General features: G+C 43.3%; 1 protein-coding gene across 1 annotated transcript in view; it reads left to right on the forward strand.

Annotated features, from left to right (window-relative positions):
* FMN2 (formin 2) overlaps nt 1-26864 on the forward strand; it is a 268694-nt gene that overhangs the window by 109012 nt on the left and 132818 nt on the right. Inside the window, exon 7 of the mRNA XM_045818459.1 lies at nt 6860-6947. Within this exon, the coding sequence (XP_045674415.1) occupies nt 6860-6947 (88 nt within the window). The remainder of the gene's footprint in view (nt 1-6859; nt 6948-26864) is intronic.

Here is a 26864-nt window from a genome sequence, read left to right on the forward strand (position 1 = left end):
ACCAAGGGTGGGAATCGATTTTTGAAGCTTACATCGGGGAGGAAGGCTTCGGAGGTGAGCAGAGTGACTTAGACAGGGCCCACATATTCCGCAGACATCTGTTGAATGCCTGCAACGTCTCCATCATTGTGCTGGGGAGTGGGGTGAGCAAACAGCTAGTCTCTGTCTAGGGGCGCATGTGTTATACTTCAGTGAGAAGTACCCCAATGGTTGTTGTATAGTGTGCAAATTGCATTGGACCATGTAGAGTATTAGGAAGAGGTCCTAATTCAGCCCTTCTAAGACTCGTGTGGGAGGTGGGGGCAGTTTGTCCAGGAAAAGCATTTCAGAGGGGTGATACCTAAACCTTCTTGTCCAGTGAACAGTCAGAGTTTATCCTTTTGGCAATGGAAACTAGGGCAGAAAAACCATGGGTCATTAGATGTTTGTTAGAGAGGAGTGACTGGATGGAAGCGGCATTACAGGACGCTGACCGGAGAACAGGGCTGGGATCCTGGGGCCAGGAGGCCCCTGCCCACCAGCAGGTGATAAGAACTTGCCTCGGGTCCTGAAAGAGAAGCAGGGATAATAACGAGCTGTGAAAGGAACTCATGTGTGACTAGGTAGGGGAAGTGATGAGGAGGAATGACTCTCAGGCTTCCGTCCTGATGACAGAGGGCGGTGCTGTCCTTGACTGAGATATAGGGGTTGTGAATGGAGGCAGTTGGAGAGACGATGATGAGTTTCTTGTCTTTTTCATCTTTTGTGCATTTACCCCAATGCCTAGCAGAATGCCTGTGCTTAGTGGATGTTTTAGTTAAAATGTAGTTTGGCTGCCTCTACTGCGACTTATGGAAAATACAAAGTTAACATCCCCTTTCATGGCAGGGTCTGGGCAGGTAAGTATCCAGGGCTGTAGAGTGGCTGTCTTCCAGCAGGTTGTCCAGGGGTTAATTTCCTGGCTCTTTTGGGGCTTGGGCCACCAGGGTGTGGGATGGGGAGGACGGCTCACCTCCACGCTCTTGCCGTGGAGCCCGAGAGCAGAAGGAAAGAGGAGTGGAAGAGCTGCCTCCATTCCCCTGTCTGTCACTCGCCCACCGAGGTGTGAAGTCGGCAGTGAAAAATGTTGCTGTAGCTGGCCAACCACGTACCCGGCTAAAACTCTGAAGTTCTACGGCTAAAAGGATGAGCAGGACTTTGTGGCGTATGTTCTTAAACGTGGGTCCTGCTACAGAGTTCCTTAGTTCTGTGCTTAGAATTTGGTCACGTGGAGTGCAAGGAGGAGGAGGGGCTTCCACACACAAGTGCACAGGAGGTAACGAAAGACTCAGAATAGTGGCTCAGAACTGTGGGCCGGCCATACAATGTACATATGTGAGGGCCTTCGCACGGCTGTGGGTGTGCTTGTTAGACTGTAGAGAAAAGCAAGACATAAAAATAAAACAAACAAAACAACCGGGAGACAGTGCTTATGGGTTAGGCAGTTGGAAGTGGAGGAGAGAGAAACCAGGGAAGTAATTGGGAAAGTAATGACCTAAAGACGCTGGAAAATATTGTTTCCTGAGGCAGGAAGATAAATGGATGAAATAGTATTATAGAAAGGATGAAAGTTAAAGAGGACCAAAAAAAAGGATGTAGGAATATGTATGAGGAGAGAAAACTGACTGTTAAACAGGACAAAGAAATTTAGCTACAATTTATAGCTTGCCGACATCGGGCTGCATTCCGTGCGTCAGACCCAGTGGGACAGTCTGCAGAAGGCACCTGGTCTGCTGCAGGAGGAAGTTGTTAAGAAGACCATTTAAAGAGGAAGGGTTCTATTAACGGTGTGGCAGTAGGTCCACAAAACTCTTGGTGGTGGTGCATCTGAGGGATGATATTTTGATGGATTGTTTATTTTCTATTATTTTGATGCCAAAATAGACACTTATGGAAAGAAAGATCAGGAGTGATTTCCTTAAACAGTAAAAGGTGTTATTTTTATTTCTTAATAGCCTTTTTTTTTTTTGTTAATTTTATCATCGAGAAGTAGTGTGAACCCCATTTAGTTAATAGTAAAGTTCAAGTCCCTTCTGAAAGGAAAGGATTTTGAATATGGAGTATTTTAATTTTCCAGCGTATTGTGGTGTGATGGGAAGAAGAATCTTTCTAAAGTCACTCAGGACTTCAGTTTCTGGCACTGGCGTCACGTCATTTCTCTAAGCATACTTCTGACATGTTTTGCTTATGCTGCTAGGGGACAAATTTGGCATGTGGCATGTAAGTTTTTTTTTAATGACCTGGATCAACAGGTCATTAAAAGGCCTGATCAACAGCCAAGGAAGGGACTTTGACGCAGATGCCGTGTTGATCTTCCTTTATTTTTGAACTTCAAAACAAAAAGGAATTCTAGGCCTAAGCTCCATGGGTTCAGTAATTTGTCTGAAATTGTTAGATCTTCCTGTGATGCCAAACAGAAATATAATGAAAACTACATAGTAATTTTTAAATGTTTAGTAGCTCTATAGAAAGCATAAGGAAAGAGTTGAAATGAATATTAATAATATATTTAATATAGAATATCAAATAGAGTGTCATTGAAACACATACTCAGGATAAAAAAATCAATGAGCTATTTTGCATTCTTGAAGAAAACCCAAGTTTTTAAGTCTGTGCATATTTGAAAGGCCTGATTAGCCACATGTACTATGTCCAGTATTAGAAAGCTCAGTTTTAAAGTATCCATCAATTCTGTCTTTTGTTCTCTGCTTATTTTAATGTTGACACTAGTCTGTTGCTTACAAGCCTACGCTGGGGAGTTCATTCAGGATTTCTCCCTCATTTTAACTGTGCAAGTGGCACTGGGCATTACTGCTCATGGGGCACATTTAGTGAATTAGTTTTATATTGTTTTACTTGTTTTTGACTGTCAGGCAGTAAAACAAGTGACTGGGATCTCGTGGCCTTTCTTTCCTTTCCAAAGTACTTGGCTTTCCATCAGGACCTGAGATTTCTTGATTCTATTGAAAATCACTGGTGGGCAGATCAAAGCTTTTCGTACCCTTTACATTTTCTTTCAGTGAGCCGAGGCCGGCTGACAGCCACTGTGTACTGCGCTGCTTGCTTTCCAGGCTGTCACTGAGGGGAGGCTGGTCTTGGTGGAGGGGAGGATCCTCACTGTGCTCTCCCACTAGATTTAGGTGCGTCTTTGTAAAAAAAAAATACGTTTTTAATTGCATTTCATGGTGACGATTAGGTTGTTGTTCCTTGCTGTTATCATTCTGATAAATTATTAAATCTTTAAAAAAATTACAGATCTGAAGGAGTAAGGAATGATTGTTTCTTTTCATGTTTTTTACCACTTAGTTCTTTTTTTTTAAATATTAATTCAGAGGTAAAACAGGAAGAGTTTCCCTAAGATGCTAAAATCACTGCTGTTAATTTGTTTTTCTTTAAGGTAAAAAGCAGCTGATTTCTTTTTTCTGAATGTGTTGTTCTACATCCCCTTGCTTTCGTTTCCTCACATTAATTTTTTCCTTGACTTATTTTAGCGGGATAATCTATAATTTACAATGGCTTAAAGCAGCTCTAATACTGAATTTGAGGCTCCTCTTAGGATGCAGTAGGCCAGAGGCAGCAAAGCAGAACGACCTTTCACCCTTGACCCCTGGGATCCTCAGTCTCCCCGGGAGCCCGGGAGCCCGGGAGCCCTGAGGCTGTAGGGGAAGGCATGGGGAATGATGAGTGCATTTTTGGTTAAAGTCTCCTTTACCATTCTGGATTTGCTTTCCCAGTGCCTCGGTCTGTTCAGGGTGCTCTAGTAGAATATACCCTGGACTTGGTGGTTTATGAACAATTGAGATTTGTTTCTCATGGTAGGGTGGCTGAGAAGTCCAAGATCAAGGTGCTGGCAAACTCAGTGTCTGGCGAGGGCCTTCTACCTGGTTCGTAGACAGCTGCTTGTTTACTGTGTTCTGCAGTCTGCAAGGGGCGGGGGGCTCTTCGTGGCCTTTTTACAAGGGCACAAACCCCATTCATGCGGGTTCCACCCTTATGACAGTCACCAACAAAGGTGCCACCTCCAAATACCATTATGTCGAACATGGGGTTTCAACATATGCACTTTGGGTGACACAGACATTCGGTCTGGAACCCCTCAGGACTGTCCTCTGTGCCCGGAGGAGTGCTTTGCCCTAGTGCCCTCCAACTGTCCTAGTGAAGGACCGGTTTTCAAATCCCCAGTCCATTATTTTATGATACTTTTATAAAATGGAAGTATATTACTGGAAAAATGAAAATAGAGAACCCCCCCAAAAGACATACCAGTCTAGATTCAACAGATAAAACATTTGCCCGTCATTTTGCCGTGACATTTCTAACACTCTCAGTTTCTGCATGTATTTGTTGCTGAATGGGCGGGTAACACATAGGACGTGGCACGGGCCTGTGTGTGATTCACAGTTGGAGGTGGGGGCAGCCCTCTGCACCTGTGTAATTCTCCTAGCAACCCCTCCGTGGAGTGTGTCCTCCGTTTTATAGGTCAGCACCCAGAGATCAGAGCGGCTAAGTAGGGTGCCAAGGGCGTGCCCGTGCTGGAGCTGGAATTCCAACCGGAGCTGCAGCTCCTCTATGGGGGTCTTTGTTAGGATCGGGGAAGGGATCGCTCCCCCTGAACTGGCTGGCTTCCCACCTTCATTCTGTAGAACACGTCGTAGGATGAACTGCTCTGGGATGTGGCCCTGTTGCGACTTATCTGTGCTCTCTCAGCCGCCCTTTGCTAGAAGGGGAGGGGAGTGGGCAGAGGAAGGAAGGTACGTGAAGACTAAGAAAGCGGAACTCAGGTTAGTGAAGATGGCTAGTTTTCGGTATTTCTAAGGCAAGTTGCACTCAACCTTAAGCTTTTGGAGAATCTATTAATTTAGTTACTGTGTACTGTCCTGGGACTCCCATTATTAGAATTCCCATGCATAGTCGGTCATGTAAGAGAAGGCCAAGATAAATAGGAAAATAAATTAATATTTCATGATCTCCACAGATACTTTCAGTAGGTCCTCAAAATCCTTGCTGTTTTTATTGCCATACTTCTGCTGTGAGTTCCCAGTACTACCTTTATTCATAAATTAAATGAAGCAATGAAAACATATACAGTAGAAATAAGACCAAGGCTATCTCCCTGATGCAGTATTCTTTCGGACCATAACTTAGTTAATGTTAATTTTAACCCGATTTGTACTTATGCTGCACAATTATCTTAACTATATCAGGTTTCTGAAAGTTTTGACTGAGGCTGTATGTATGATTTTATTCTCTTCCATGGCCTAATACTGTATCTGTTCAAAGCAAATGGGTGTGATTGGCCAGGTAGGGTTCCAGGGAAGATCATGAAAAACCGTTTGCAATCACTAGATTATTATTCTGAACTATTAGGGGTCTGTGTTTCTTAGGATAATAACCACGGGAGGAAGGAAAAATAATTAATTCTCTTATAGAATTAAGCTCAGTGATGAAAAGTTGACAGGTATTTGACTTTTGAGAAAACATTTAAAATGCTTTTGTGAGTATTTTACTTTTTATAGCTATTATTATTGAAACCGATACACTATTTGCTAGGTGTATTTCTAAGAGTGACAAGTGCATTATCATGCTGAATATCTACGACAGCCTTTTGAAGTCAGTGCTGTTTTTTAATTTTTTTAGATGAGAAAACCTAGGCTCATTATTCTAAGTTTTGAGAGTCAAAACTTATGTATGTGTAATTTCCTTTGAGGAAGCCCTGCCTCCTGTAGGGTGTCGCCCCTTTTCCCAGGAGGCTTCCGGAGACAACTGGGAGTTCCTGTGGTTGGTCCTCGTGAAAGTATTTTGTGTTTTTCTCCACCCCATCCCTGCCGGGGAACCAAGAATGCCATTATTGCTGTTGGGAATATTGTTTCACGCTGTGAATTTGTGTGGCAGCTGGGCACAATTATTTTATTCGTTTCCCAATTGACCCGACTTAAACCAAGAACGAAGACAAGGTCCACATCTGTGATAGCTGTTAGAACAGCTGTCCCTTCTGGTAATTGAACCATAACCTTTTTCCCCCTTTCCACCAGGGTTTTTCTGAGTGGGTTTCTAACAAAACACTGAGGATAGATAGAAATTGTTGTCCTTCACAAGACTGGGATATGGGGTAATCGTCTCCTAAGCAGGACGTACCAGGGTATGTTAGTGTTTGGAAAATGCAGCTTTCATGTCTGTTTCCCAGCTGCATGCCCACCTCTGTTGTAGGAGAACATTTCGTGGTGCTGTGTGACTCTTCAAGACTCTCTGGAGAGCAGGGTGGAGACTGAGCCGACACAGTCCTTTGGAGCTGATGCTCACATCCCTCTATTAATTGGTTGGCATGTGGGCCAGACGCAGAGTGAGAGGGCCTGCCAGTGAACTAGTGAGCTTTCTAAACGACCTGAAGACAAGAACTTTCTTCCTGCGTGGTCGGCCTGGCCTGATCTGATCTAACAGGTTCTCTACGTGTGTAGCTCATTTTGCCCTGGTGGCCAGTTTTAATGCTCCACATTAAGAAAGGGAACTCTTTCTAAATTTCAGGCTGCAAGGTATCACACGTGTAGTCGTTATTTTACAGAGACCTTGCTGATTTCCTAAACTATTAGAAATTATGCTTGTTGGCAGATCAGGCTCCTAAAAGACCATTAAAGAGCACGACATTGAAGGCAGTGGTGTCTGCTGGGGAAAGACGGTGGGTTTTGAAATTTCGTGACATAAAACCCCAAAGCTCTTTGCAAACCATTTTTGAATACTTCAATTAATGATGTTATGTGTTCTTTATTTAAGATTCAGAATAACGTGTTATTAAACATATCCCTGGAGTTCAAATTAACATTTCCCCCCTTTCTTTCTCGAGCAGGTTGTCAAGTTATTAAGCAACAAAAGGTCACAAGCAGTTGGAATATTAATGTCTAGCCTCCATTTAGATATGAAAGACATACAACATGGTGAGTAGAAAAATCAAAGTTCAGCTTTTGAATACTAACATTTGGGCTGAAGAGTATGATGTTTGGTGGTAAAATTATTTCGGAGCTTGTGTGTGTGTTGAGGTTAGTGTATTTCCTGTAAGTGCTACCAAAGTTTCTTCCACAAAGGAAGACTTTTCTGTCATTTCTCTGTCTTGCTAAGAGCCTGGTTCTCATGTGACATATTTAGTCTGCATTAACAAATATTTAAATTTGAATTCTTTACAAGTAGTAGTCCCACTGTGCTCTGTTACTCGTTAGACTGGATCTAAAGTACTTGCTTCTGGATGCCAGGTTCGGGGAGTGACGGATGAGCAGTAAAAACGGGCGGGGGGAGGGGGGTTGTTGGGTGTATCTCGGCCACTGCAGACACCTGGAGAGGAGAGTCCACAGGAGAGAAAAAGATGGTGAGACTTGAGTCAAGGGTTCGATGAACTAACATAAAGAAGAAGAAGTAAACCTAAAATTTTCTAGTAGATCAGCTTCAACCAGTTGGCAGAGTTACAAGAGAGCTTGTTTTGTTTGTTGTTTCTGCTGACTAGAGATATCGAATAGAAGACAGAACTGCCATATTAAGTGATTAAATGAAAACTCAAAACTCTAAGCCCTGGCTGGCGTAGCTCAGTGGATTGAGCACGGGCTATGAACCAAAGTGTTGCAGGTTCAATTCCCAGTCAGGGTACATGCCTGGGCTGCAGGACATGACCCCCAACAACTGCACATTGATGTTTCTCTCTCTCTCTCTCTCTTTCTCCTTCCCTTCCCTCTCTAAAAATAAATAAATAAAATCTTAAAAAAAAAAAAAGAAAACTCAAAACTCTTCAGGAGACTGACTGAGCCTTTCTCTCAGATGTTTCTGAAGCATTGGATGGGGGGGGTGGGACATGCCGTCCTGGTCCCCCATGCCAAGATACTCTGAGATGCTGAAAGAATCACTGAAGCTGATTATTATGCATAACTTTTCAGGGTGAAGAACTGGTCTCTCTTCTTTCAGTTACTTGGGACAACTACAGTGTACACCACTGGCTTTTCTACACATAGATGGATTGAATTATTTTTTTTCTAATAACCATCAAAGATAGTTTCAAAGTATTCTTGCCTACTTATATTATTGTTCCTGGTCCAGACACATGGAAGCAGTAATATGCATGACCTCTTGTTATTTCTTTTATGTTGTTGCTTGCATTTATGTCTTCAGCCAGGCTTATGCAATCTTTTTTACATTTGGAATCAGGATGATTTTTAACGTTTTCTTAGTGGCTTCAGAGTCAGTATTTTAATACTTGAGTTCCACCCTACAATTGACAGACATTCCTTGGTCTTATCCTCTGATCACATTTTTACTGAGAGATATTGCCCAAAGGTGAATGGAGGAATTAAATTTATATTCGGAAGGTCTCCTGTAAGCTGTCCAGAGCCTTAGAATAGATTTAAAGCAGATTGAATTCTCCAATGGAATGCCAGTTTACCTATTAAAAAAACGTGGTTTCAAGTAGAACGCAGACCTTATAAATCACGAAAACCTTTAACTGGCTTTCTAGCTTACCCCTTTATGAATGTGGATTCTATTTGTTAGGCTTAAAATACTGTGTGGAATAATCCGTAAATAGCACATGCCTGGTATGCCTTGTCCATTGATGAGTAACTCTTCATCACGATTTAAGTTTTCATGAAACTGTTTTGATGGTGAGGAGACTTCCTCAGGCTGAGGAAGTATTCGGGGTGGCGGTCATCGAACAGGCGCCGAGAAGTTCTTGGCATTTCCAAAGCTGGCAGATGCGGCCCAGTGAAGTCACAGAGCGCAATCTGAAAATAATGATATGGTCCTTCCTTCGGTGAAATATTCAACCCCGGTCGAGTTAATAATGAGAACCGTATGAACAAAGGAGCCTGCCTAACATCTGTGTCTGTGGTCACGCCAGCAAGAGTTCATTGAAAAATTTGCAAGCTTAACATGGGACACTAACAATAACATAACATGGATGTCGGTAGTTGAGGGGTCACACAGCATTATGCAAAAACTTTATCCTATTAGGATGTAAAGGGATTGCTTGAGTCACTTTGAAGCCCTGCACAGGGTTTTGTAAAAAAGGGTTGCCTAAAAAGTTTGAAGGAGCAAGCAGCGTGGCTTTGAGTGGGTAGAGCCTCGTTCTGCCTCAGTATCTTGTCTGGAATCATGCCTTATGTGTGTGAATCTTTTGTGGCCTGGAGCATAAACTTGACTTCAGGATAGGCCTCCACTGAGAAATCCACAGAAGCATAAATGTCGTTGATTCTGGATGGTGAAGCAACCACAGAATGTATCCAGACCTCCAATGTCATCTTACTGAAGAGCGAACTAAGACCTTTCAGTGGTCAGGTTTCTTCGTCAAGGTCACAGCGCTCTTTAGTGGAACAGACTGAAGGGCCACCGGCCCGTCCTGTTCTTTGCGTTCAGATGAGATGCTTCTCTAAGACTGTGCCTTTCCTACAGCCAGCACTGGTACCTGTAAAACAAGATGTATGGAATATTGTCTTCAAAAAAGCAGGCCTTAGTTTCTCTCTGTCCCTTCTTCCCCATTAAAACTCTGGGAAACTTAGGGTTGAGCTGACTTCGTAATGTTTCTGTTTGAAAGTGCCCTGTGAGAGTCATTAGTGGGAAGGTTTGGATTATAGTTGCCAAAGGTCTAATTGTGGTCTTGCCACTACATCCACTGAGCACCAAGTCACACCCAGACTGGAAGGGACACACAGGTTATTTCCTGCCATAGCACATGTGGAGCCCTGGCTGGTGTGGCTGTGGCACTCAATTAGATGAGTGCCAGCCTGTGAACCAAAGGGTCGTTGGTTCGATTCCCAGCCTAGGGCACATGCTTGGGTTGCAGGCCGGGTCCCCAGGAGGCAGGGGTGTGAGAGGCAACCACACATTGATGTCTCCCTCCCATTCTTTCTCCCTCCCTTCCCCTCTCTAAAAATAAATGCATTTAAAAAAATAGCACATGTGAAGTCCTCAGTGTCACATATAGTGGAAGCATCGGTCTCTTGATTAAGTTTATTGCTTCAACAAATGCAAGCGAGGCAGCCCAGACTAATGAATTCTCTGTGTGTGTGTACATGCGCAAAGGTTACAATGAAGGCCTGAGCTGCTGGAATACAGTTGCAAATATGTCTGGTAACTTCTAGATTATTATGCAGGTTATGACAATTTGCAGTGGGAAGGGTGGAACTAGGGTGTACCACCTCTGAAAAACCCCACTCCAGTGGTTTAGAATAACCTAAAGCCTAGGATAAAAGTGCCTTTCAGAGAGGATTTGCACTAGTTTGTGCTGGAGCTTGGGGGCGCTGTGGGGTTTAGCGTCCTCTTAAATCAATCTCAGGAGGTCCCGCCAGGCGCTAATGGCTCGTCCACTGATGAGCTGGCATTCCTGAGTCCCAGCTTATTGTCAGGGCTGTCTGTTGGCCCTGAGCTTTAAGATTTGTCGCTGGCCCCATGAAGCTGTCAGTAGAAAGCTCAGATTTGTTGAGAGGGATAAATACTCCCCCGGCCAAAGCGGTTTCTCAGCTAGCTCATTTTTCCACTTTCTCTCCTCTCTTGTTTAACATGGTGATTGCCATCCTATGAGCTCTCTGATGCCTTTAAGACATTTTACAAATATATTTTTATCCAACATCTTGAACTGTTCTCAATGGGAAGGTTGAGTCAAATCATCTAGACCTATTCCTAGAAATAGGTATTATGAGAGTACCCTACTGCTTTGTAGTTCAGTTTTGTCAAAATAGGTTGAAACTTCTGCACAACATTTTGTCCATATTTCAGGGCTCAGTATGGTATTCACAACTTGGTAGAGATAGTAGCAGCGACCAAAGAATTTTAAATCTTGTAAGGCTCAGCTTTAACGCCCACAGTGTCCCTACTGTGTAGAATATCCACACAGTTTATCATCCACACTAGAATAATTCTGAGAGTAGAAGGTGCTGCTATGAATAATATTGCCAAAGGTCTAACAGTGCAACAGTGCCTCGGCAACAGTGCAAAGTGGGAATTTCACAGGCACGTGGGTAGTAGAGGGAGCGGATCCCACTTCTGGATCAAGTGGAAGTCACTTTCTAATTCTCCTTAATGAACAACTATTTATTAAAAATATCTGCTGGGCTCTGGCTGGTGTGGCTCAGTGGGTTGGAGTGTCATTCCATAACTGAAAGATTGAGGGTTCGATTCCTGGTCAGGGCATATGACTAAGTTGTAGGTTTGATCCCTGGTCTGGGCACGCACAGGAGGCAACCGATCAATGTTTCTCTTTTGCATCGATGTTTCTCTGTCCCTTCTCTTTCCAAAAGAGCAATGAAAAAGTGCCCCTAACTGATGATAAAAAAAATTTATTTTACATGTATTGGCCAGCAGGGACTAAACAGCATGAAAAGCCTGCTTTGTACACCTGAAGCTGTCTAGCTCTCTGGCTTTACAGGTACTCTCACCAGTGTCTTCTCTGAAAGGTTTGCTCCAGGCTGATGCAAACGCATCCTGGAGGAATCTCTTACCTTTATACTCTGCACCAGGCAACCAGAAGCCCAACTCAGCCAGTGGCTGTGCCCCAGGCAGCCTCCTTAAGTAACCTCGCTGTAGCCCTCACTAGATTCTCAGCCTCTGTGGAAGGGAGTGGGGTGGAGCTTCTTATAAGAGATTTTAACTAATCCACAGGTCTTACTGACTTTTATTTCACCAGCAAATGTCCGCTTCCGACGTTAGTACGCTAAGGAGAACAGCTTCAGCTACTGTTCTAGCCAGGACCAGCCTGGGAGCTTGCAGTAGCTGCTTCCCGAGTAAGGCCTTTCTTACACAGTCAGGCCACAGTGAGTTGGCTGGCCAACCACCCCGGGCGTGTGGATCGCCATTCTCAGGACAGCAGACTGCACCTCACGTTAAAGCTTGAACTGGCTTGTGTACACTATTATATTCCCTCTGTATACATATTTTAAAGTGGATTACAGATACTGTAACAAGGGATACCTACTGTGTGTTTCATGATCCCAGCGTGGAAATAGCTCTCTTGCCCTTCCAGGGTGGGCCAGTCCAGGGTATTAGTGGCCCTGTTACTGTTTCTTTTTACCTTTTGTTCCTGTCTAAACCCAGATGGTGTTGTGGGCCCATGGGCAACGGGTGCTAAATTATGTCCTTGTTGAAATATCTTGCTATTTAAACCTGGTTTATTAAAAGCATGTGCCTTGAAATGAAATGATATCATGACACAAAAACCTAGTATTCCATCAGCAATATAGTGGATAGGGTTAATAAAATTGTGGTTATTTTTCTTCATCTCTAGGCCTAATAATTGTTTCCTCACTTTTTATTTTTAAAAAATGTGGTTACGGCCCTGGCTGGCTGTAGCTCAGTGGATTGACATTGGGCTGTGAACCAAAGTGTCGGAGGTTCGATTCCCAGTCAGGGCACATGCCTGGGTTGCAGGCCATGACGCCCAGCAACTGCACATTGATGTTTCTCTCTCTCTTTCTCCCTCCCTTCCCTCTCTAAAAATAAGTAAATTTTAAAAATCTTTAAAAAAAAGGAAAAAAATAAAAAATGAGGTTACGGATATCTTATAAGGACTGTATGACATGCGTTCCGATTTACATCGGCGGGTCGGGAGGAGTCTGCCCATGCGTGGCTCCTCGCAGGCACCCGCTTTGCACTGCTGTTCTCTAGTCCCGGACTCCTCAGAGGGGCTCAGCGCCGGGGAGCCTCACCCGCCTTAGGGAGAGATCACCTACAGTGTCGGGTGCTTAAAGAGAGAGTTGCTTTTGGAAAGCTGGGTGCATATTCGAATATCTTTCTTAATAAAATTTTTCTATTAACCTCTCAAGAAATGGAATTGAGTATTTGTTAGTAGCGTGTGTAAACTGGTCCAGAGGAATAGTTGTGAATAGTGTGTGTGCAACGGTCCAGAAGAAGGGAGGTGATTTTCATTGCAGTGGGGAAAATTGAGGCTGGTGGATGTAGCCTGCCTGGGCTTTCCCTGGCTGGGAACAGACTGTGCGTGCAGCCCCTTGGATTCCCGGTTCAGCACTCTCCGCAGCGAGGCCGCCTGTCTCAGAAGGAGGCCCCGTGTTACCTCATAAAATGAGAGTATGCACCATGCGCAAAAACAGAACTGGCGAAAGGGCGTCATGCTTTCGGCCACGTCTTGTTTTGTTTTTATAGAGTTTTGAAAACATTAAAATACATAAATTGGTCAAAATTCATTTATCTTGCTTTGAGTGTCATTTAATACAAATCCCAAGTTGGCTCCCTGACTGACTCTGTTCCTTAGGGAAACGAAATGGATTTTGTTGTTACATCGGTGAATTAAATGAAGAAGGCTTTAAAATATATTGTGAAGCACTTTAAAACCAATTAATTGATGGAGTTGCCTGTTCTTGCTTGAACCAAACAAACGTGGACGCATTTTTTTTTAATGGGAAAAGCAGTCTGGGCTAAGCCTGCACCGAAGCAGGTCATGGTCACCCCTGAAAAGCTTGGGGCATGTGGAGGAACTTCCTGCATCCCTTATCTGGGTCACCAATTGCTCAGCCAGGATAGAGGGTAGCACTGAATGTCACCCTAGCACGGCCTTTGGGGCTGCTTGCTCTCACTTTGTATTCACTCCCCAAGCGGCGGAGGCTTTTCTTCCCCAGGTCTCTTTAGCATCTACACTGCCCTGGGTTTTCCCCCTCCTCCCAGGTGCGGGCTAGCAGAGATGAAGGGCGTGAGTTCCGGGGCCACGCTGCTTGCATTTGGTTATGGACTGAATGTTTATGCCGCCCTCCCAAATTCGTGTATCGAAGTCCTAAGCCCCAGTATGAGGGTACTGAGCAATGAAAGCTTTGGGGAGGTCATCAGGTTTATACATGGGGTCATGAAGGTGGGGTCCCCTGATGGGATTAGCATCCTTATAAGAAGAGGAAACAAGAGCCTTTACTGCCCCCATCTCCGGGGCTGGGAGAACTAAATTCCTCTTTGGTAAACCCCCTGACTGTGGTCCTTTGTTACGGCAGCTCAAAGGAACACGGTGTTTGAGTCCAGCTCTGCCGCTGGTTAGCTGAGTCGACCCGCGCAAATTTCTTCTATCCCTGTTCCTCAGTTTCCTCGTTAGTAAAAAGATTGTCAAGTGAGTCATTTCCTGAAAAGGGGTGTGCATGCACACGCATCCAGAGAAATACACACGGCATATTAAGTACTCAGTATCAGTCGTCCGAGTGTGTTCTTTGGAAGATGACTGTGTTAATTGCCTTTGGAGGGGTTTGAAGCTTTGAGCCTGGCCGACCAGTGAGGAGAGAGGACTTCAAGTTTTATTCCTCCTTTTCTTAGTCTGAACAGGTTCTCCTACAAAGCCTTTGCTGTGTGATAAGCGAAATAGTAGAATGCAGAAGCTGTTGGTTCCGATGGAGTTTAAGGGTAAGATGAGATGGGAGTATGGGAGTTTAAGTTCAAGGGGAACGTATCTGAGGCAGATGTTATTGCTTGGGTTTTCTGTCCGTGTTCCTGAAATGCTGAGTTAGTACAGGGCTGTGTCCATTTCTGTTTTCTGAATGGTGATAAATAGGTGAATTATTTATACTAGCCGCTCTTAGAAGTCGAGCCTGGCTACGTCTTTGGACTATGCTTTATCTGCAACGAGAACAATTTGTTTTGGAAACTTGAGAGGCCAGGGCCTCCCATAATTATGTGGTTTCTTAATCACTGTCCCTGTGCTGTGGGAGTCGGCCGCATTCCACATTCGTCACTCACTGTTGGCTCTGGGTGGCATGTGACAGTAGCGGCGAGGAGTTTGGCTTTGCTGGCCAAATGAATCTTGGTGAGAGACACGAGTAGAACATAAGCAGAGACGTGGACAGATGCTTGTGTGCCTTGCTTTGATGTGATTTTCCTGACGGTTAAACTGGCTTCTCGCTACGCATGTAAAGTGTAAGGATACTTCTCTAAGACTCGGTAAACAGCCTTTCTAGACTGGAGGAACTGTGAGTCTGTTTTATGGGAACTCTCCCCGGGGTAGTTTGACAGTCTGCACATGGAACAGTTCTGTCGGCCTGCCGCGCCGTCCCTGAGTCATGCTTTTCTGATGAAATCTACCAAAGGAGTTGTAGATGACAAACTTCAGGTCTTTGTCATAGGGTTTCCGGTTCCATTCTAGGAAACACAAGCTTTTTCACTCGCCTGTTAATTACCATAGGAACGTTTACCCACAACCATTTGTTTATTTTTATAATATCCTCAAACATTGGGATCAGTGTGGGCACTGTTGGTTTTTCCCCCCAGTTCCTGCTTTCTGTATGAAGCTCAAGTCTGCAAAGCTCACTTAGAAATTGCTTCATGTCCCCCTTATTTTACATGTGTTCTTCACGTGGGGTATGGAATTTTAAGACGGGTTTATTGTGTTTATTGAGACATTCAAAATGTAGTCAGTGCTGATGAGGGGGTAGTGAATTGTTCTCACTGAAATGCAAAGTCACTTAGAATTAGAAGAAAGCAGGCTCTGTGTGACCTTTTCATCCATTGCATCCTTGTCATGGAGAAACATGCATGTGATATGGGTACATTTCTGTTAAAGCCTACTCTCAGAAGTTTGCCCTGGCTGATATGGCTCAGTGGATTGAGTGCTGGCCTGCAAACCAAAGGGTCGCTGGTTCTGTTCCCAGTCAGAGCACATGCCTGGGTTGTGGGCCAGGTTCCAAGTAGGGGGCACGTGGGAGGCCACCACACACTGGTGTTTCCCTCCCTCTCTTCCTCCCTCCCTTCCCCTTTCGCTAAAAATAGATAAATAAAATCTTTTAAAAGAAAGAAAAATTGAACATCACAGTGTGTTTTAATTTAAAATATGAATTCGTGACTTAGAGTTTCTTATAAAAAAGGACCTCATAAATCATGTTTAGCCACACATAGATTATTAAATCAAAGTAAAATGAATTATAAGTTTTTCATTGCAGAGTCAGCAAAAAAACTTGGTTAAACTCAGCTTATATTTTTATGACGTGATTCCAAAGTTGGACTTTCTGATTATACTTTTACGGGAAAGAGAAACATAATACCTGAGGCTGATCTACAGCTGTGAGCTTTGGAAGAGGGTATTTTTGTTTCTTCATTGCACTTACCCTCTGAATTATGTATCAAGTATTCATTGCGTGTTTATTTTTGCCTCTCTCCCCAAATCCCCACTGGAAGGTAAGCTCTGTGAAGCCTGCACACACAGCCCCCTGCAGGTGGGCACCAGATACTCCTCCCTGTGATGCTGGGTCTGTCCTTTACAGTCACTGAGTGATTGTGAAAGGAATTGCCCAGGCCCCCTGGGGCATGCGTGGGGGCGGGCAGTCCACATTTCAATGCAGACACTTAGGTGAGCACATAGTCATATCAGCTTTGATCTTTGAATGACTGTGTGAAAAAGATATGATTTTTTAAAAGATTTTATTTATTTATCTTTTAGAGAAGGAAGGGAGGGAGAAAGAGAGAGAGAGAGAGAAACATCAATGTGCGGTTGCTGGGGGCCATGGCCTGCAACCCAGGCATGTGCCCTGACTGGGAATTGAACCTACGACACTTTGGTTCACAGCCCGCGCTCAATCCACTGAGCTGCGCCAGCCAGGGCTAAAGATATGATTTTTGTCAAAATATTCCTCTTGCATAATTACTGGGAGGAGTGGAAATTTGATACTTATTTTGTGGGAAAAACAAAGACCCTTCAATAACTAGAATCGTGATTGTATTTTGGAATTGAAGTCCTTATGCATTAAGTTGTCAGATAACTTCTTAATTGAGCACAGCATTCAAATAAATTATCTGCAAAGTTTAATTCTAAGATTTTATGATTTTAAGTTTAAGATGATCCAGTTGTTGATAATAACACTACTACTACTAATAATAACCGACTCATAGAGTCGTTACTATAGGACCTGCAATAACTCTAGGAGGTAGGCGATGTTATTGTCCCCGTCATAGGGATGAAAACACTGAGGCATGGAATAGCTAAAGCAAGTTAAGCAGCAAGTGGGGGGAGGGGCTGTGATTTGAACACAGGGCCTGGATGAGTCTGCTCTCCGTATTTCCCAAGCACACTCAGTGTTAATCATTGTAACAGTGACTTAAGCTCACACAAATGGTGCCTGATGTTTTTCCATCCATGGTTCATTACTCTAAGCCAGTCTCCTGGCTAGCCACTCTATTGGCTCTTCACAACACTGATCCCCAATGTTGTCCAATCAGCTTGAGTTCCCGTTTATGCTGTGTATGTTGGGGGTGGGGGGGGGCAGCCCAGACACAGAGAGAGAAAAGGACTCTGGTGAAAGAGGTTACTCGAGGGATACTGGAGAGTTTGCTTTAAAATTCCTTCTGGTGCACCCTCTCCTGTCTGCTGTCACTCCTGTGACTGGGGGGATGCTTGGATGTGCTTCACCAGACACAGCTGCAGAGGGGAGGGCTCCTCTTTGTGGCCGACTTCTGTGCCAGTTAGAGGGACAAGGAGGAGAATGCATTCAGAGACCTCGATCACCTTAGTAACATATTTTCGTGAGTGACGGAAGGTATTAGAGTAACCAGTTTTACTGTTGTAAAATTGGCCTATTTTTTGTTTTACTTACCACTCTGTAAACAGGCCTTGGGGATCCAGTTGTCGCTGGAGCAGGACACTGTGACCTGGCACCCAAAGGTCAGAGGCCATTGTCTTGGCCATAATCTCCGGAATGCAATATTCCTATCCTGTGCTGCACTGAGTGGAAGGCCTGGGTGTCACAAAGAATTGACATCAGTTTTCTAGCACCTGTGGCATTCCTGAGTAGTAACTTCAGAATACTTAGTGAAAGGCCTAAAGTGTTGAAGTAAGATGTAGTCTGGGGAGTTAACTTTAAGTCTCAGCCTTGAACTGCTCATTCTGTGCCAAAAAAGAATTCTGGAAGACAGCTCGCATCTTCCTCGGTTGTAGCCTGGCAAGTGAATCTACGTCCTATCCTCTCTCCTCAGGAGAAAGAGGGAAATAGGAAGGAGATGTGGGATTTTCTGGGAACTCTAGTAACAGGGAACCGCTTCTTGCTGAACAGTGAGCATCATGGTTTCAGTTGGGACTACCTTGCTAAGTGCTTTGGTGAAGTATTTCAGTCGTGAGCAGCCCTTTTCCCTACACAAGTACGTTCAGATGGACTTTGTACACCTTGGAAGAAAGGAGCAAACACAAATACTAATGGACCTTCATGTGTGGGAATTGTGAAACTTGAAGTATGTGTTGTTTTTAATGGTCGACTTTTTCATGGCGTTATTTATACAAAGGAGCAGCTAAGGAAAAGGCATTAAAATTTTTTTTTGTGATGACGGAAGGAGGTTCCTGCTCAGTCAAGGCAATAGACATGGGACTATGGAGAAAGTTCTTGAATTGTAGTTCATTTCTTTGGATGGGATATTTAAGAACCAGGTATTATTCATAAAACACCCTCAACTGGAACTGTAATTTCTATCCAGTGGTGGGGCGAGGGAGAGATGAGACTTGGAACTTACATGATGGAACAGATGTGCAGCAAAAATTCACGGTGTCCAAGGTAGGTCCCGAGCCCACCCACGCGTCCATGGAACGCTTTTCTAGGTCCTGCCCATCCCGTTTTACTATTTGTGCGTGTTGGCAGTGATACAAGGGTATCGGGAAGCTCCAACAGTAAAAATGGTTTTTCATTTAAAGGATGATAAGTCAGGAGAAGGATGAATGCATCTTACTCAACCAGACAAAACTCTGTGGTGTGTTGTAGCTGCACAAGAGCTGAAAGTCACTGGATACTTCAAGTAATGAAGGAGGAAGGGGGCTTGGGAGGAGCAAAGTCAAACGATCCTCTCCTTGTCAAGGCGGCGTGGAGCAGCGGGCGGGTACTGAACTCTGCGCAGTGGAGCCTGAGGACAGGACTGTGGGTGGAGGGAAAAGTCCCCCCCCCCCCAGGGGGCTTTCCATTCACCGGATAGCTCTCCACGTTTCATTAGGCTCAACAGCCTGAGTGGTTGAGTTAGAATAGGGGCCATTCTGTCTCGTCTTTGAAAAAAAACTTCTGCTGTATTTAGAAGCAACTTTTTCTTCATTAAAATGATGGCAGAGAAATCCTAATGTTTGAGACTCCTCCATGTGTTTAACCACTGACCCCTCATTCCTCTGGACAATGACACGTTAAACTAATCTCTGTCTACGTCTGTACATTGAAAGGAAACAGAGAAAAACCTCCATTAACTGAACAAATGACAAAGTGTGACTTAATATACACAGAAACCAGTGCATTGCATTTTTGCCCGTATTAACCACGTGTTGAGTTAAGTAAACCATAGAATTAGTCCAAGGGGATCATGATGATTACTGTGGTTGTTCTTCAGATTTGTCATATTTTCTAGAAATTTTGGAAAAGTAGTCAGTCACGAGGCAAGTCGTTAGTCAGCCGTCTCTGTAATGCAATGGAAAGAATCAGCCGTAACATGCCAAGGTTTTGCATGTAAGCTCTGATCTTCTTCTAAGTTCTTCCGTAAGAACTTTTATGTGACCAGTTCACAGCTTGGTTGTCTTTATTTCCGATGCATTTTTAGCTTCTTGGTTCCTTCCCCTCCTTCAGCCTGATTGCCAATATATAAATGCTAATGTAAAATATACTAAGGAAGCTATGTAAGTGCTTGTTTAGATGAAATATTTTAAAAGGGGAATTAAAAAAAACATAATTACAATCATGGTGTTTGAGTTTGTAAATTCAAGCTTTCTGTTTTGTGTTTCTTTCAAAGTCAGACATGTTTGTATAGAATTACACCAAAAAAAAAAAGTATGATTAGTATCTGTATGAAAGTTATTTTGGAACAAGGCATTTAAAAGTTCTGACAGGTTCTGTACTTATGAAGCGATATACATGCTTACATGAATAATAATATTTAATACTATTGCCCCTGTAAAATATGCATTAGAAAATAGTGGCAAGTGTGACCCCCCAAAGTTAGGGCACTACTTTTAGGGAGACTCACTGAGCTCTATTTTACAAGAGCGTAAATGTTTACCGAAGCAAGAAGGTAAAGTCCCTTATGCCCAATAAAGGACATTTTGCAGCGCTGGTTTACGGAAAACATTCAACAGACAGTGGATGTTTTATACAAAGTACAGTGCGTTGTTTGAAACTATTTGCCCATCTATACACTGTGCTTAAAATAAACACTATCTGGGAATATGCCAGTCGTTTTTCTCTGCCCCCTTTGTTCCACACCCTCGATTTTGTCACCTGCCAAAGTCAAATAAACTTTATCTAAACAGTTGAGATAAGCCCCGAGTTGTACCACTATGGTCAAATCAACAAAGCCCTCCAAAACCAGAAATGAAACACAATATCGCTAGATTAAACAGTCTACAATGGCAATCGTGTTTGCATTTGAAGATTTTCTTCCAAAAGGATTACAGCCTTGGTATCCATTTTCTTCCCCCTGCCTAGACAAGGAGGCGACACGCTGACTCAAACAAAATGCGTTTGTTCTCCAACAATTTAACTTGTACAGCTCTTATAAACAAGGCCCATAGGTGTATGCAGCCTCCCGACTTAATCAGTAACATGTCGTTAACCTTGTATAAGCAAGTACGCTTGAGATGTACCAGCGGCGGATTGGCTGGGAGATTTATTTTTTTTTCCAACGGGAAGGCCCTTTTTTATATATAGCCCAAGTACAAAATCTACGGAATCCTGGTATTTCAACGTCTGTCTCCACTTTATAACAAAACCCTGCCAGATGAAACTGCCTAAAAAGTGGAGGTAGTATAAATGAATGTGATTTCTAAATTGTAGGATATTATAAAAGTGCAATTATTATCTCTCTAGGATGCAGAGCATTTTAATTGTTTACTAATAAAGTGTAAACTCTACAAGGGCAGGAGGCGTGTCTGCCAGGTTTGCACTGTATCCTCAGGGCTGAGAAGATGAATGTCTGGGCCACTTAGAACTCTGAACATTCTTTCAATGAATGAATGGATGGATGGATGGGTGGATGACGTGTTCAGGAGTTACTCTGTTTTCTTTGTAGAGGCACACAAATGTTTTGTAGTTATTGCATCCACTGCTGATATTTAAAAGCGTGTTGATGAAGTGAATAGATTTTGACACACGGTTAAATGGTTCCCTTTCAACGTCGCACTGCTTAATTGGCAACTTTTTATTTGTATGTGATGACAAGTGTCATTATGTGTCTGAGTGTCACTTTTAAAAAAGAATACCTCTCAAGTAATACGGCATTTGTGCGTGTCTTGACCTTAGAGTGATTTGTCTACACTGCCTCTTGGTTGGAAAATAACCCATTTTTCCACTGCTGTTTAAGCACATTTTCATGTGCTTTTTAGTTTAGCCTCCGGTGCGGATGGGAATTAGCTAGTTTGACACTAATGTGCTGTCCCTTGTATTTTTTTAGGGGAAAACAATAATACGCAACATGCATATTTATTTTCTGATTTAAATGTTATAAAAGCAATTCAATCTATAAAGGCATGTATGATATTTAGACATTTAGAGAGAACTAAGAATCTTCTGTTTTTGAGCGCCTGCTCTGGCGAGGGTTTTAACGGAGGAATTACCTCTAATCCTGTCAGTAGTCGTTTGAGGGGGGTATTGACACTATCATTATATCCACGTTTCACATGCGAGCAAGCAGACTCAGAGGCGCCCTCGTCTCTCTGAGAGACGCGCACTAGATGGTTGCACACTCGTGTTTTAAATTCACGTCTGTGAATCCACAAGCACGAGGTCTAAAGTTTTAAATAATTTTGGAGAAAAGCAAGACTTCTGAGATATTCAGGTCAATTAAAACTTCTCAATAAAAATATTAATGTAAAAACTGGGAACTTGAATGAGCAGTAATAAAGAGCAGTAATAAAATTTAGAAGTCTTATGAACATAGGGAATGAAACGCCACGATTTTCATTGGGAATCAAGAGAAGAATACTATCGTGCACCTAGAACTAGTACAAAGTAATACTGAATGCAAATGGTAATTGGAAAAAAAAAGAATGTTATTGGTATATGTGCCATTTAATTCATTATGGTCTTCAGATCATTGAGAATGACTTAAAATATTATGCAAGAACGTGTGTGTTTCCCACGTATGTTAAAAGCATGTAGCAAGAGGTCTTCTGGCAGGTCCCCCACAGCGTGGGCATGTCTGTGTTGTGTGTGTGTTGTGTGTGTGTGTGTGTGTGTGTGTGTGACGAGCCACAGCCCCAGGTGCTCAAGCATGTTTGGTGGTAGGAGGTGCTGGGATTACCAGTGTATGCTTCCTTTCATCTTTTCATCACGTGTGAAACGTCCAGGTGGCTATGGTGGCAAGCGTCTTTCTCTCTCTGAGAAATGTTCCTTTTAAGACATTGTTGGAGCCCTAGCTGGCGTAGCTCAGTGGATTGAGCGCGGGCTGCGAACAAAAGCATCGCAGGTTCGATTCCCAGTCAGGGCACATGCCTGGGTTGCAGGCCACGGTCCCCAGCAACCGCACATTGATGTTTCTCTCTCTCTTTTTCTCCCTCCCTTCCCTGTCTAAAAATAAGTAAATAAAATCTTTAAAAAAAAAGACATTGTTGGATATATTCCGTTAAGCCAACCAAACAAACACAATTTTAAAAATTGGCCTTTAAAATTTGCTTTACCTCTAGAACATTTTGTTAAGTAACACATTTTGATGGTTTTTAAAGTAACTCCCGAGGTGTGCAGGGTTTCAGGTGGGGGCTGCCAAAGCAGTATGTCCTTACTAAGGAATGCTCTAGGTTTCTTGGCTCCATTGTCATCAAATTGCACAGGGCATGCACTTAGCAAAGGTTTCTGTGCTTTCCTGAGTTTCAAATAAAAATTGAGGGATGATCGTTCTAGGCATTTGTACTGAACTATTTTTTTTCTTTCTTTTACTTTTGTATATCTTCTCGGCAGGAGAACTAAGGCAGTACTAGGAACTCCTGAATGAGTAAGAACTAACCATTGGCATGGACCACAGGTTATAGATGTGCAGGAGAAAGAGGGACCATCTTTCTCTAGAAATATGTATTTTTTTACTCTTTCTTCCTCTGTTCTTGCCTTCATTATCATGCAGTGGTTATGCTAATGTAGTTCTGTTTGCAGAAGATCTTCTTGTCTCTGCCAGTCTTTGGCTTTTGCTTTCTCAGGTGTTGCTGCCTGCAGGGATGCATGGGGCCACTAATGCAAAGACGTCACTTGTAGTGTCTCTTTATTAAGGTTAGCTATTAATGGCTCCTCTCTGAAGGTTCAGTCACGACTTTTGTTTTTCACACTGTAAGCTTTTTTAGTTTTCTACTATAGGTGGTAGAACAGTCTGGTGTGGGCCGCTGATATTTAAGACAAGATCCCTGCTTATCACACTTTTAAAAATCTCCTTGGAGGGACAGAACACATGCTTATATACAAAAGAAGGAATGCCTGAACTGTGTCTGGTGACTTGTATTTATGTTAAAGGGTGGAATTGAGAAGCCAGCAAGGTCTGACTACCATGTGCCTTGGTAGGTAGGTAGGTAGGTAGGTAGGGAGTGTTTCAGTGATTACCTAGACCAGAGCTCGAAATTGCTATTTCATTAAAGATAGTAGTTTGTCCTCATTATTCACACTTTTCAGCGTCAGCTTCATTCTGGGTGACCATGGAAAACTGCTTTGGCCAGTGAGACAGAAGTAGATGTCTGCAAAGCACTAATAATTAAGAGTTATGGCACATACTTTCTTGTGGTTTTTTTATCCTCCTTCATTTTGCCTGGAATGTAGAAGTGATGGATGGAGCTGTGGCAGCTTTTTTTTGCTATATGAGTAAAAGACATTTAAAGACCATTAAGATTTTTTTTTGGCATTGACCTTTTATTTTAGCCCCTAAATTAATGCCAACCTACTTAGAGTTTCTTTGCCATTATGTACTCAGATATTCTTTTTGCAGCTGAAAACAATTTTCAACCAGTACAAATATATTTAACAGTTTTGCCATATTGTCAAGTGAGTCATTGTCAAGAATTGAGTCATGTATCAAATATTTGAACTGTGAACTATTTCACACTTCGAATAAACGGCTGACGTCACTCCCTACATTAGCCTAAAATGAGCCAACCTTTTAAGTTGTGGGGAGGACTAAGTTATAAACAAGCATGAATGGATAATTTTCCCGTGTTCCTGTGTCCTTCATTTCACTTCCTAATAAATGAGAGATTTTGGAAATCAGCTTATATTTATCTTCAATTCTACCAGAATATATTCTTTTCAGAAATCTCCCTCCATTCTCCAACTGTCCCCAATTTATGCTGAACACCCTTGCATTTCTTCATCTACCGATGTAGGTATTACTCAATATTTAATTGTTTTGTTTTTTAAAGTCTAGAGACAACGACAGTTTTACTTGGGTAAGAAGAGGGGAATGGTTCTATTGTTAGAGAAAGGCTTATAAGAGAAGATATGCTGAAAATGTTTCTAAGTTGTGATCTCCCTTCTAGTTTAAGAGTCCTTGAAGTGTTTAAGAGCCTTTTGTGGGGATTTGGCAAAAATATCATGAGTGAGTTCTGTGAACATAGGGACACCAGGGCCAGGGCTTTGGCTGGCTAGAGTGTGGGCCAGGTGCCTCGTGTCCAGCAGAAATGTGGTCAGAGGAACCATGTGGCTCTGGAATTTCTGTTGCTGAACTCACCAGCATCTATTTTCTCAGTAGCTGGTCAAATTTGATTCGTTTTTTTTTCCTCCTAGAACTTCTAATATTCGGAATTGGCCTTCCACAACTGGTCTCATTTTCTTAGCTTTTCTTCTTCTTTTTCTTTTTGATCTACTTTTGGGAAATTCCTTCACATCTATTTTTCATGTCTTCTATTCAGTTTCCCTATTTCTGTTACCGTGTTTTTGTGTTTGAAGACCGTTTTTTCCAGTCGGGGTGTTGTCACCATCCGGTAGTAGTTGGGAGCGTCTGGGAACCGGGTGGTGGCAATCAGTGGCGAGATGAAGTCATATCTGCCTGTATTGGGGCTGTAGAGCCAACAGTGTTGACAATGTATTGGGTGTGGAATGTGAGAGAAAGAATGGTCTTAAGGACGGCCTGGCTCAGCCCCTGATAGGTGGAGTCTTCACGTGAGATGGGAGAGTGGGTGCACAGTGGGTCTGCCTGGGAGGCTTCCAGGTGTGCATGCTGAGAGGGCTGCTGGTTCTACATGCTGCTGGTTTAGGAAGAAGGTTTTAGGCTGGAGAGGAAAATGTGGGAGGATTTCACGCCCCCCATGAGACTGGATGAAGTCACCAAGGGTGTGAGTGTGGACAGAGGTGAGAAGAGACGTAAGGATTCAGCCTGAGGACACTCCAGAAATGAGGTGGGGAGGGAAGGAGCTAGCAAAAGAGACTGAGGAGCGAGGAGCATTACAAGTAGGAGGAAAAGAAGAGTCATATCCTGGAAGCCCAATTAAACACGTGTCAAGAGGAAGGAACTATTAGCTGGGCCAGATGCTGCCAGGGACTGAGAACTGTGCATTTGGAAAGCACAGGATTGAGCTTGCTGGTGACTCAGGAATCACAGCAGAAGCTCCATGGGTGGGAATAAGGTGCAAAGGGCAGAGGAGATTGTGAGGCAGCAGGTGATGAAAACCCTTTGGAGGATATAGAGGAGTTTTACTGATTTTTTTTCCTTCTGATTTTTGGTCCGTGTTGGAGGCTTTCTGCAAAAGATTCGATGGTCGACTGTCTTGGCTTAAAAGTGGGAGAGGCAAAGGCCGATGAGAAACTAGGGGGCCCCTTGTCCGGTCTTTTAACTTTGAATTCAATGTAGCATTATATCTGGGTGCATTATCTGTTGGGCAGCCAGCAAAATCTTTATCTTTTGTTCTTGCCTCATAGTGATGGGGTTATTAGATTCCCTGAGACATCCCATTCCTGGGATGACCAGGATAGTAATGGTCATTCTGGCAGTATTCTGGTCCCCGGGGTGGCGAAGAGGGCTGGCTGGTGGTGGAGGTTCTATATTCAACAGTCCCACAGATGCTGCCCTCAGTTGGACAGGTACCTGGTGCTGCCCATCCTTGACTTCCGGTTGGTTCTCAGTGTTCCCACGGACAGCTGTGGCGTCATCATTTTGGGGCAGCTGAATCAGGTACAACCGGCTTCCAGATGTGGTTGCTATCATCGCCTCTTTTCTCTTTCAGTCTTTAGGAATTCTGTTTTGAACAAAATCTGTTTACTGTATAGTTTTAGTGGGACTTTAGGACAGAGCAGAGGCAGACCGCGTATTTAGTCTGCCGTCTTAACCAAAGATGCTTCCCATCAAAACACACACACCACAGTTCAAGTCAAGTGGAGCACTTTGAAAGTCAGGTGATGCTATGAGGATTTGGGCTATCAGCAGAGAGTCATTCTGCTCTGAGGATCTTTCCCACCCGCTGCTTCCACGCCCCTCCTGTTTGCACACTCTCTCCCTCATGTTCAGTTGTAATTATTTGTTGATGTCTTTCCATTCACGCTATTGGAGCTCCTCGTGGGCACATGTGCCGTATCCCGAAAGTGTTTTATACTGCATTTACAGAAGAGACAACAAATATTGTCAGATCAATTGAATAGCAATTATTTCCCCCCAGAAGGTGAAAATTTTTTTATCTCACTGAAGTATCGAGTACAATAGACATTAACTTTAAAAATATTCTTTCTCTCGACTTGAAGCTATAATGACAAGCTGCTTTCAATTCTTTCAAGAGATCTCTTAGGAAAGTTTCGTTCTTCGTGGCTCAGATATGATGACAAGCCTGGCACTGCATGAAACGAGAGATGTTTCTGATCTCTGTTACTTCAGATGAGTTTCTACTCAAACAAAGATCTTTGCTTCTCAGCAATTTGCAAGGTGAACTTCATGTTAGCGTCTCCTGCGGCTTCTGAATTGCAAGGCGGGTGAAGATGGTTTGGGAAGCCCTTGCACTC

The sequence above is a fragment of the Phyllostomus hastatus genome, unplaced genomic scaffold (assembly GCF_019186645.2).
Source record: "Phyllostomus hastatus isolate PE091 unplaced genomic scaffold, TTU_PhHast_1.1 phas_contig_148, whole genome shotgun sequence".
Classification (NCBI taxonomy): domain Eukaryota; kingdom Metazoa; phylum Chordata; class Mammalia; order Chiroptera; family Phyllostomidae; genus Phyllostomus; species Phyllostomus hastatus.